The 11,739-nt window shown below is 45.3% G+C and overlaps 1 protein-coding gene across 1 annotated transcript; it reads right to left on the reverse strand.

Moving 5' to 3' along the window:
• Positions 1-5,050: 5,050 nt before the first annotated feature.
• On the reverse strand, positions 5,051-11,372 carry LOC115102883 (spermatogenesis-associated protein 2). The gene is given in 4 exon segments (XM_029623298.2): positions 5,051-7,060; positions 7,063-7,954; positions 8,145-8,990; positions 11,184-11,372. Coding segments are annotated over 3 exon segments (1,674 nt in total). The 5' UTR covers positions 8,481-8,990; positions 11,184-11,372; the 3' UTR covers positions 5,051-6,614.
• Positions 11,373-11,739: the final 367 nt, after the last annotated feature.

Genomic DNA, 11,739 nt, shown 5'->3' on the forward strand with positions numbered 1-11,739 from the left:
ACAGGAGTGATGGTTGCTGATAATGGGCCTCTGTACGCCTATATAGATATTCCATAAAAAAATCTGCCGTTTCCAGCTACAAAGGTCATTTACAACATTAACAATGTCTACACTGTATTTATGATAAATTTGATGTTATTTTAATTGATCAAAAATGTGCTTTTCTTTCAAAAACAAGGACATTTCTAAGTGACCTCAAACTTTTGAATGGGAGTAAATATATAAATAAACTCAGCAAAAAAGAAGCGTCCTCTCACTGTCAACTGCATTTATTTTCTGCAAATGAACGTGTAAATATGTGTATGAACACAACAAGATTCAACAACTGAAACTGAAAAAGTTCCACAGACATGTAACTAACATAAATGGAATAATGTGTTGCTGAACAAAGGAGTGTCAAAATCAAAAGTAACAGTCAGTATCTGGTGTGGCCACCAGCTGCATTAAGTACTGCAGTGCCTCTCCTCCTCATGGACTGCAACAGATTTGCCAGTTCTTGCTGTGAGATGTTACCCTGCTCTTCCAACAAGGCAATTGCAAGTTCCCGGACATTGCTAGTGGGAATGGCCCTTGCCCTCACCCTCCGATCCAACAGGTCCCAGACGTGCTCAAAGGGATTTGAGATCCGGGCTCTTCACTGGCCATGGCAGAACACTGACATTCCTATCTTGCAGGAAATCACGCACAGAACGAGCAGTATGGCTGGTGGCATTGTCATGCTGGAGGGTCATGTCAGGATGAGCCTGCAGGAAGGGTACCACATGAGGGAGGATGTCTTCCCTGTAATGCACTGCGTTGAGATCACCTGCAATGACAACAAGCTCAGTCAGATGATGCTGTGACACACCGTCCCAGACCATGACGGACACTCCACTTCCAAATCGATCCCACTCCAGAGTACAGGCCTCGGTCTAACACTCAAGCCTTCAACGGAAAAACCCTGAATCCGGCCATCACCCCTGGTGAGACAAAACCGCGACCCGTCAGCGAAGAACCGTTTTGCCAGTCCTGTCTGGTCCAGCGATGGTGGATGTGCCAATAGGCAACTTTGTTGCCGGTGTTGTCTGGTGAGGGTCTGCCTTACAACAGGCCTACAAGACCTCAGTCCAGCCTCTCTCAGCCTATTGAGGACAGTCTGAGCACTGATGGAGGAATTGTGCGTTCCTTGCGTAACTAGGGTAGTTGATGTTGCCATCCTGTACCTGTCCCGCAGGTGTGATGTTCGAATGTACCGATCCTGTGCAGGTGGTGTTACACATGGTCTGCCACTGCGAGGACGATCAGCTGTCCATTCTGTCTCCCTGTAGCTCTATCTTAGAAGTCTCACAGTACGGACATTGCAATTTATTGCCCTGGCCACATCTGCAGTCCTCATGCCTCCTTGCAGCATACCAAGGCACGTTCACGCAGATGAGCAGGGACCTGAGCATCTTTCTTTTGGTGCTTTACAGAGTCAGTAGAAAGGCCTCTAGTGTCCTAACCTTTCATAACTGTGACCTTAATTGCTTACCGTCTGTAAGCTGTTAGTGTTTTAACGACCGTTCCACAGTTGCATGTTCATTAATTGTTTATGGTTCATTGAACAAGCATGGGAAACAGTGTTTAAACGCTTTACAATGAAGATCTGTTTAGTTATTTTGATTTTTACGAATTATCTTTGAAAGAGACGGGCATGAAAAAGGGACGTTTCTTTTTTTGCTGAGTTCACACACACACAATCAAGTTGAAGTCGGATGTTTACATACACTTAGGTTGGAACCATTAAAGCTTGTTTTTCAACCACAAATGTATTGTTAAACTATAGTTTTGGCAAGTCGGTTAGGACATCTACTTTGTTCATGACATGTCATTTCTCCAACAATTGTTTACAGACAGATTATTTCACAATTCCAATGGGGCAGAAGTTTACATTCAGCAAGTTGACTGTGCCTTTAAAAAAACTTTACTTTAGAAGCTTCTGATAGGCTAATTGACATTATTTGAGTCAATTGGAGCTGCATCTGTGGATCTATTTCAAGGCCTACCTTCAAACTTAGTGTCTCTTTGCTTGACATAATGGGAAAATCAAAAGAAAATCAGACAAGACCCCAGAAAAACAAATTGTAGACCTCCACAAGTCTGGTTCATCCTTGGGAGCAATTTCCAAATGCCTGAAGGTACCACGTTCATCTGTACAAACAATAGTACGCAACTATAAACACCATGGGACCACAAAGCCATCATACCGCTCAGGAAGGAGACGCGTTCTGTCTCCTAGAGATGATGAACATAATTCGATGTGAACAGTGCAAATCAATCCCAGAACAGCAGCAAAGGACCTTGTGAAGATGCTGGAGGAAACAGGTACAAAATAATCTATATCCACAGTAAAACGAGTCCTATATCAACATAACCTGAAAGGCTGCTCAGCAAGGAAGAAGCCACTGCTCCAAAACTGCCATATAACAGACTACGGTTTGCAACTGCACATGGGGACAAAGATTGTACTTATTGGAGAAATGTCCTCTGGTCTGATGAAACAAAAATATAGCTGTTTGGCCATAATGATCATCATTATGTTTGGAGGAAAAAGGAGTGGCTTGCAAGCCCAAAAACACCATCTCAACCGTGAAGCACGGGGGTTGGCAGCCTCATGTTGTGGGGTCTTCCAAAATGGACAATGACCCCAAGCATACTTCCAAAGTTGTGGCAAAATGGCTTAAGGGCCACAAAGTCAAGGTTTTGGAGTGGCCATCAAATCCCTGACCTCAAACCTATAGACAATTTGTGGGCAGAACTGAAAAAGCATGTGCGAGCAAAGAGGCCTACAAACCTGACTCAGTCACACCAGCTCTGTCAGGAGGAATTAGCCAAAATTCACCCAACTTATTGTGGGAAGCTTGTGTAAGGCTGCCCGAAACGTTTGACCCAAGTTCAACAATTTAAAGGCAATGCTACCAAATACTACTGGAATGTATGTAAAATTATGACCCACTGGGAATGTGAATAAATAAATAAAAGCTGAAATATATCATTCTCATTTCACATTCTTAAGATAAAGTGGTGATCTTAACTGACCTAAGACAGGGAATTTTTACTAGGATTAAATGTCAGGAATTGTGAAAAACTAAGTTTAAATGTATTGGGCTAAGGTTTATGTAAACTTCCGACTTCCAACTGTACATACTTTTCATCAATTTACAATGTTGGCTATTTTCCCCCTCCTCTCCCCCTGTATGGCCGTGTGGGGATTGAATCCCTCTACACAGACATTCTGCGATGCTCCTCAGTGTCAACGGGTGGAGGGGGAGGAGAGGGGGTAAAGTTAGGGTTCCGGGCTGGGTCTACAGAGCATGCCGGGTGAGGAGAGGATTTGTGGGTCGGGGCAACACCACCAGAGGATTTGTGGGTCGGGGCAACACCACCACTTTTCATACTGGTAAGATAACCACAAAGAGAGAAAAGGGATGATTGATTTCTCTGTCACATAGGAAGTTTCATGTGTGAAACAATATATACAAATGACAGCGAATCAAATTGGCGGCATCAAAGCTGCTCAATGACATTTTGTCATGGGCTTGCTGTGACTACTAGTTCGTCATTTGTTTCTATTTGTCTACTGGCTAGAATATAGAGTAGGTTATGCCCAATGGCCTCTTCTCTCTGTGTTCCTTTTGGTCTGTGAGGACAATGGGTGTTGCTTTCATGCATATTCAGTACAGATTCTGCAGAGATTTTAATGGTGTCCTATTGGTTCCTGAGATGTTAACATGTTTCTAGCCAGACATTGTAAAGATATGATACTCTGCACAGAAGCTGTGTCTGTGACAGAAACACACTCAGTGGGAGGTGAGAGCCAACTAGAGATCACCTCAGCTGGCCTTCTCAGAGCACCGGTGAAAGAGCTCCTGGAAAGAAGAACATTTAAGTATTGGAACATATCCATTAGGGCATCTCTTTGGCCCGTTCGGAAACATCACTAGATGAACGAGGAGAAGAGGTCAAAAGTGAATTGCACTGCTCCTTAAGGCCACTCTAGAAAGACATTTCAACCAAGTTCCAAAAAATGCAGTAGCACACTTCCTTGAGGTAATGACTAATGTAATGCATTCCTCTATATAGCTTTCACCAAGTAATAGAACAAGCAATTACAGTACATCATTGAGGAAAGGATTTCAGTTGGCCTTTTTAAAACTGACTCCAAATGTATTATACTTTAAATGCCGGGATGTCATACTCATTTCTTCTTTTAATCAAGTTGAATTCTCTGCGCACGAGGAAGAGTCGTCGTCTTTTGAGATCCACGTGTCTTACAGAAGCTGATAATCATCTGAGGGGGACGCACTTCACCGAAATGAACGTATGGTGGGAAATAACACAATTGCACATTAGATGACGCATTAGGATGAGCCTAGTATCCTGACATGTTGCTTACTGCATTTGTTTTTACAACACAGTACATTATTAACGCTCTAACCACTTGGCTACCTGCCGCCCCAATAGTGCATAGACGCTAGTGCATAGACGCTGACAAAATCACCCTTCTCTAGCTAGAGCGGTTGTTGAAAGAATAATGTAAGGCAGCAGTGGCCAATTGGGTTCATCAGTCAGAAACAACACACTTCCCTTTTCGTGTGTTGTGTATTTTTCTAACCCAGAACCTTATCCGCAAGTCTCTTTATTAAACTGTGAATTTTACAGTCCTGTGTTCTTCATCACATGCCACATAAGGATTTCAGCATGGCCAGAACATTTGACTTTGTATGTGTGAAGTGTCATTGCCATTTGCCCACAGGTAGACCTATGTGTAAGGATTTCAGCATGGCCAGAACATTTGACTTTGTATGTGTGAAGTGTCATTGCCCACAGGTAGACCTATGTGTAAGGATTTCAGCATGGCCAGAACATTTTACTTTGTATGTGTGAAGTGTCATTGCCCACAGGTAGACCTATGTGTAAGGATTTCAGCATGAAATTATTATTTACTATGATGGCCTAAGAACAGTGGGTTAACTGCCTTGTTCAAGGGAAGAGCGACAGATTTTTACCTTGTCAGCTCGAGGATTCGATCTTGCAACCTTCTGAATCAAATTTTATTGGTCACATACTCATGGTTAGCAGATGTTAATGCGAGTGTAGCGAAATGCTTCCGGCTACTAGTCCAATGCTCTAACCACTAGGCTACCTGCCGCCCCCACCTTAAGGGCCCCAGGACCAGTGGAAGCAAAATAGCCCCATAACATCAAAGATCCACCACCATATTTTACAGTAGGAATGGGGTTATTTTCTGCATTCTCATTTCAACGCCAAACCCACCACTGGTGTGCATGGCCAAAGACATTTATTTTCACCTCTGACCAAAGCAGCAGCTACAATCCAAATGCCAATGTCATTCAGTAAACTCCAAGTGTTTACATTAGTTAATTGACATGAAAATAGGTATTCTTAGCACATTCTTTTCAGCATACAGTATAGCTCAGTATTTGATTTATTTTGCTTATCTTTATCAAGGGTGTCAGTAATTTCAAACCCCACTGTAAATAGGAGAAGGAACAGGTTGTAAAACACTAACTGAAGATCAGTTGGGAGAATTACCATCTGGGTAAGCTGTCATAAACAGAAACTTCTCCCTGTCATAAACAGAAACTTCTCCCTGTCATAAACAGAAACTTCTGTCAGAACCGAAACTTCTCCCTGTCACAGAACGGAAACTTCTCCCTGTAGTGTCTAAATGCCAGTGTAGCAAAGAGTGAAGTTCATATATATTTTCGGGACTGTCACTGGCTTTAGACTTAATTTCTTAGGGTCCTCCAGTTTATTGGATTACTCCAAACAACAGCCACCTCCAAGACGCTGGGTGACATATCAGCATGATAGCAATGAGATTGAGAATTTAGGTGTGTTGTGAAAATGTAAGTGATATGATAAACTGATACAACAAAACATCTCCAATTTCCACAGCAGCATGTAAACCTCAGCCATACACTAAATATTTAAGGGTAAATGTACAAGTGATTGTTCTTTAAATAGTGGTCAGTTGCCATAATAGTCTGTCTCAAAATATCCCTTTAAAGCATCAACCCCCACACCAAATGTTCACTTCAGCCTCTCACCACCCAACTAACAGTCTTACATTGATCTACGGAATGAACCATTGAAAATATATACTATTTAATTCCAGTGTAAGTTCAGTGTTCTTTCCTATTGGTTTTCAAGGTTAAAAAGTTCATCAGTGCACACAATCCAGTTTCAGAAGTCTTCTGTACGACACATCTAACGGAGTCTCCTCGGCTGACAAGTTATGTCAGCTTGTGTTTTGTTTGGGCGGCTTTCCTTCGAGCCGTCGTGCGTTTCGTTTGAAGGAGGAATAGATTTAAGGGATTGGGAAGCCCTACGACGTCACATGACTAAGCTAGAGGGGGTGGAGCAGTAAGGAAGAGGAGGAACCAGTTAAAAAAAGCATGATCTTTTACAAGGCAGAGAGAGAGGACTCCCTATGAACATGTGTAATGTATGTATTCCAGAGGCATACATCTGATAGAGACGATATGAGGGAGGGGAGGAAAGAAAGGGCAGGGGAGAGTGCAAGGGTACAAGGGAAGGGTGAGAGGAAAGTGAGAGAGTTCACTCCCTGCTCATCGGTACACCAGGTGTGATATGGTTCCAGACTTAAAGTTGAGCTGATGGTTGGGGACAAAGCTGTGCTGGGGGTTTTTACGTGTGCACAAGTCTTTGCCGTACAGGCTCATGCACGAGTCACACGATACCTTGGAGCAGTTCACACAGGTGTGAGATGCCCCCGGCTTGTTACAGAACCCGCACCGCGACCCCACCAGACTTGCTCGGTCAGCATTGGCTACCGACTTGCTGGGAAACAGCTTGGTGGCCATAAGGGGTTTCTCTACCATCTGGGGGTGGGGGTGGGTGTGCTGTTGGGTGAGGGTGAGGGGATGAGGGTGCATATGGGGGTGAGGAGAGTGGGTGTTGGAGTATACTGACAGCTTCTCCTTGACGGGGAGGTAGCCATCCATGGGGCGGGGTGATTTGGGGGTTGGGTACTCCTGCAGGCCACAACAGGGGAGGGGTCGATGTCGCGACAGGCCGGGCACAGGATCATGTCACACCTAGGGCAGGAGGCCAGGCTGGAGCAGCCCAGGCCACAACCCTGACACTTCAACCCCAGAGAAGAGAGTCCGCCATGGGCTTTGAACGCCCAGCCATCCCTGGCATCCCAGGGTTCCCTGGATGAAGGTCTGGAAGGCGTCTGTCGACCTCCAACCCCAGGCCCACCCCTCTCTGTGTACAGATCAATCTCATCCAATGAGGAGAGGTGGTAGGAGGAGTAGGCATCAACAGAGGGCGGTGATTGGATAGGGAAGAAGTCAGCCAAGGGGCTGTAAGAAGGCGGGGCAGCCACAGAAAACATGGATATGGAGGTGCTGGGCCTGATGATCTCATCCTTCATGTCCTCCTCTGCATCCACAAACAGAGGTTCCTTCCTAAGGCTCAGAGAGGCTTTCAGGACAGGCTTACAGGCTGTGTGCCAATGCCCAGCTCCATCCGTCACATCCACTGACTTGGACGGCCTTCCCCCTCTCCTCAGATGGTGAGGGTGACCTATGTCCACTGGTCGCACAGAGAGCCGGGCCATGTCAGCCCCGAGGCTGTCCCGCCGCCGAAGGACCTCGGCACAGCCGGCTGCGTCGTCCCGGCAGCCCCTCCGTTGCTCCAGGGCCTCCAGCTCAGAAGCTGAGCCCCGGGCCAGAGCCACCACCTCCCCAAGGAGACGACACTCTGCCTGGGCCAGGAAGAGCTCAAAGGCTAGCTGCCGGAGGTGGGCCGGGCCACCAGGGTGGTCCCGGACATGGAACTGGAGCTCGTGTTCATGGGAGTAGCCCATGGAACGCAGGAGGGAACGGAGATCGGCGTCACACAAGACAGCCTGAAGGTGGTAGACATACGGGCCTGTGAAAGTCTAGAAGGGGGAGACACAAAGGAGGACACAATTATTAAGGTTGTTTAAGTTGTTTAAGTTCCAGCAAATTCATTGAAATGCAATACAATGTTTAACCTCAGGGACCATATTAATATAGGACAACAATCCTGCCATCAGAACAGTCAGATGAGAGAAACAAGTCCATTCCAGAAGCTTTAGATGATGGTACCTTGATGCAGCGGAACTCTTTCTTCCAGGGGAAGAGCAGCAGGTTGGTGCAGACCGTCTCCAGGGTGAGGAAGGCTCTCTCCAGGCCACGCAGACTGCAGCCTCTCAGGCAGCGCATGGCATTCTCCACCACCTCATAGAAGCGCACCATGCGGAACCTCTGGCCCGGGTCTGGCTGGTAGGCCCCCAGCAGGGCCGTGGCCGTGGAGAGTAGGGCCTCGCTGCCCCTCTGTGATGTGCCTTTCCCAGCGCCCGCATTCCCCCCTCCGTCCTCCAGCCGCCTCTCCAGGCATGCCACGTACCTCCGGAACAGGTCCTCTTGCAGTTTAGCATCCATTGGCGGCGCAGCAGTGAACTGCTCAGCCGTGACACTCCTCTCTCACTCCCTCTCTCATGCCAAGGACCGGGACGACACTCAGCAGCCCCTCTCTGCCGCCATCTCAGGACATGCACACAAATAGACTCCGCTGAGGATTTTGAGAAATGCACTAGAAAACGCCTCTGGCCTCAATCAGGAAGCTGTCACCATTCTAAAGACGAAAGGGGATCGGTAGTAGTATTGAACTTAACTGGTTCCTGGTTTAGGGTAATTGGGGTGGTTAGGCTTTTGCCTGTAAGACCACCCTCTGCTTTGGGGCATCTCTGGTAATTTTATTAGCAGTCTATGTGGGCTCTCCAGGGAAAATGTGGGAAATAAAATAAGGTCAGAGGGGGCTGGTGGTTCACAGTTTGGTGGTCCTGAGTTGCATCCGGAGCTCTAGCCTCTGCCCTGTCAAAAGTAGTGAATTCAAGGTCACCAGGCAGAGAAGGTCACGATCATGATGCTGTGCATTTTTTAAACTCCAAGCTGCAACGACAAAAGAGGGATATGCGGTAGGATATTGAACACACATATGCGCACACCACACACACTTCACTGTGCCAATAAAGATGACGTATTGAGCTTGGGACACTTCCCTTCTTTCTCTGCATTCATGCAATGCTGACATCAGGTGACACAGAAGCAGCCAAATATGTTCCAAACATGCTAAATGGCCCATTGAAACAAAGGGGTAGAGAACATCGATCTCAGTGTGTTTGTGCGTGATTGAGGGGAAGGGAATATGTATCCTAGTGAGTGACACACCCCCTCTGTTACTGACACTAAATGTGCAGTGTGTAGCATGGATGGATGGATGTTTTGCCCCACAGTGCACTAAATAGCTAGCTAACCATTTAGCAAAAAAACTGCACTCACATCCACTTTGCATGAATGATCAACAGAAAAAGTAACAGCTCAAAATGCAGATGGCTACATGGTATGCTGATTCATGAATATAGCAAGCTCTGAAGTTACCTATATTACCTGCATAATTGTATGGATTTCAAAATAGAGAAATATAATTGACAATGTTTTACCATGCAGTCTGACCTAAAATGTAATGTAATCTCAAATCTGCATTTCACAGCAATATCCTTTTGACATTCAAATTAGTGTTTGCGTCAGTGTAAGGTTTAGCTAACTATAGGGCTGCAAATATGCTGGCAAATTCTAGGGCAATGAAGTCCAGAGTTTTCCCCCCATCCCCAAAAAAATCCAGGCCAAAAATGAAAACAAAGCAGACCAAACTCTTTGTCCTGTAAAAAAGCTGTATGTAAAATGTTGTGCGCTATAGCTTGGAAAATAAATACATGCGACTCTGGATGACAACATAATGACGTTAGTTTCCAACATTAGGGGAGTTTTCCTAAAGAAATTAAATATGCCTTGTGTTTCCTTCCCACGATACTAACTACTTTAACAATACTTGTATCATCCCGACACTTGCTAATTCTGCAATTCCTTTCATCCAAATAAAATGATCAACATGCAACAATTTCAAAATCGAAAGGCATAACTAAGAGATGGCTATATTTGAATGGAAAAGGGAATCAGCAAATCACTGCTACTGCCTTGTTTAGTATTGGCCATCTACCATAAACATTGTCCCAGAAGGAGATGAGTTGATAAATGTTCTAATCTATCGACAGGTAGTATACCCAAGTGTGTTGTGGTTTGTTTTTTTAGAAGAGTGCAAATGGCACATAGCAGCAGCCAATTATCCCAGTTCCATTGATTTCCATACATTCTTGACATGAGTGATTAATATGCGTGTGCATTTGATTATAGTAGAACAACCTAATCAATTTCAGTCTGGAGTACCGCTTGGTAAAAGTTAAACTGCATGAGCAGTTTAAAAAGGTACTAATTTGGCAAAATACAAGTCATCTGAACAAAAGTGTGACAGGTGTTTATAGGGAGTATTTTTTATGCATTGGTCTTCAACATATCACAACATATTTCAGAATAATGATTGTGAATTGGGACATTTAAAACCGTTGTTTCGACACTCACTGCTATAAATTATATATTTTTTAAATAAACAGGAAGCAGAAACAGTATCATTTTCAACTTGTGTTCTAGGAATATAAAAATGGTACTTCAAAGATAATTAATTTGACATGAAACCACTGAATGAACCCAAAAACGTGCTATGATTTAATATTAGTGAAAATGTGTTTGACCTGGCCAAGCTATTTGGTGACCGAAATTGAAGGCAAAAAGGACCAGCTGCGCAAGGGACGAACTTCTAGTACTCCGCTTAGCAAGCTAGCTAACTAGTTAGCATCTGAAAACACACAACCACCTGGGTTAGCTTGCCGACTATGTTAGCCTGCGTTGTTCCCACCAGTTAACCACGACTAAAACGTTATTATACATCGAATTGAACAATAACGCCTTGCAACGTTAACAATGATCAGCTGGGTACGCAGTGGAAGTGTCATGTACAAGCCACAGCTCGCTTGCTGTGGTGCTAATGGGCGTTAGCCACAGGAGCTAACTACCGTTAGCTAGGAACTGTTTGATGGTCCCCAGCCGCACAGAGAACGGACATCTCTGGGCCCTTCACACATGTCCAGACAGACGCGTCAAAGGCGAGCTATGCATGTTTAATGTTCTGCTGTTGTAAAACCTGTTTCATCAGAGTGAGAGAGACGCCACGGACATTCAGCACCTTACCTTTTCCGCTGTACTGCTGGAAATCCCCGTGGCCTCAGTGCGCAGGCTCCGGGTTGTGACAGTTCATCCGGATCAGCTGGCGCACGGGCACTCTCCGGAGAGGGGCTTGGCCCTGCTCAGGAACGCGCCTGGAGACGACCGTAGAACGGCCACTCGCCCGGAATAAAGACGGGTTGATTGCTGTGGGTGAGGCTCCACTTTAAAGAGGAGGGAGTACAGGGCTGTCTCTCGAGGAGGCTAAGAAATCATTTAGGCTGGGAAAAGTTGATCCTTTTCAGAAGGGGGAGGATTGGAGGGAAAGAGAGAGGAGGTTGAAAAGACTGAGGGAGGCAGAGGATGGGTTTGAGTCTGTTGAAACAAGCAATAACAGAAAAAAAGACTCATTTTACAGTGGGTCCGCCATGGTTATGTATAGCCTACTTATGCTAATATATTTGAGACCAGTGTATTGCAGTAAATTTCGTCTTCGATTTAATAAGTCAAATCTCTTTGAGTAGTAAACAGGGAAACAACGAGTCACAGACAGGTCGCAATAGAACATGCCAGAGGGAGTAAC

The sequence above is a fragment of the Oncorhynchus nerka genome, linkage group LG20, assembly GCF_034236695.1.
Source record: "Oncorhynchus nerka isolate Pitt River linkage group LG20, Oner_Uvic_2.0, whole genome shotgun sequence".
In the NCBI taxonomy this organism is placed as follows: domain Eukaryota; kingdom Metazoa; phylum Chordata; class Actinopteri; order Salmoniformes; family Salmonidae; genus Oncorhynchus; species Oncorhynchus nerka.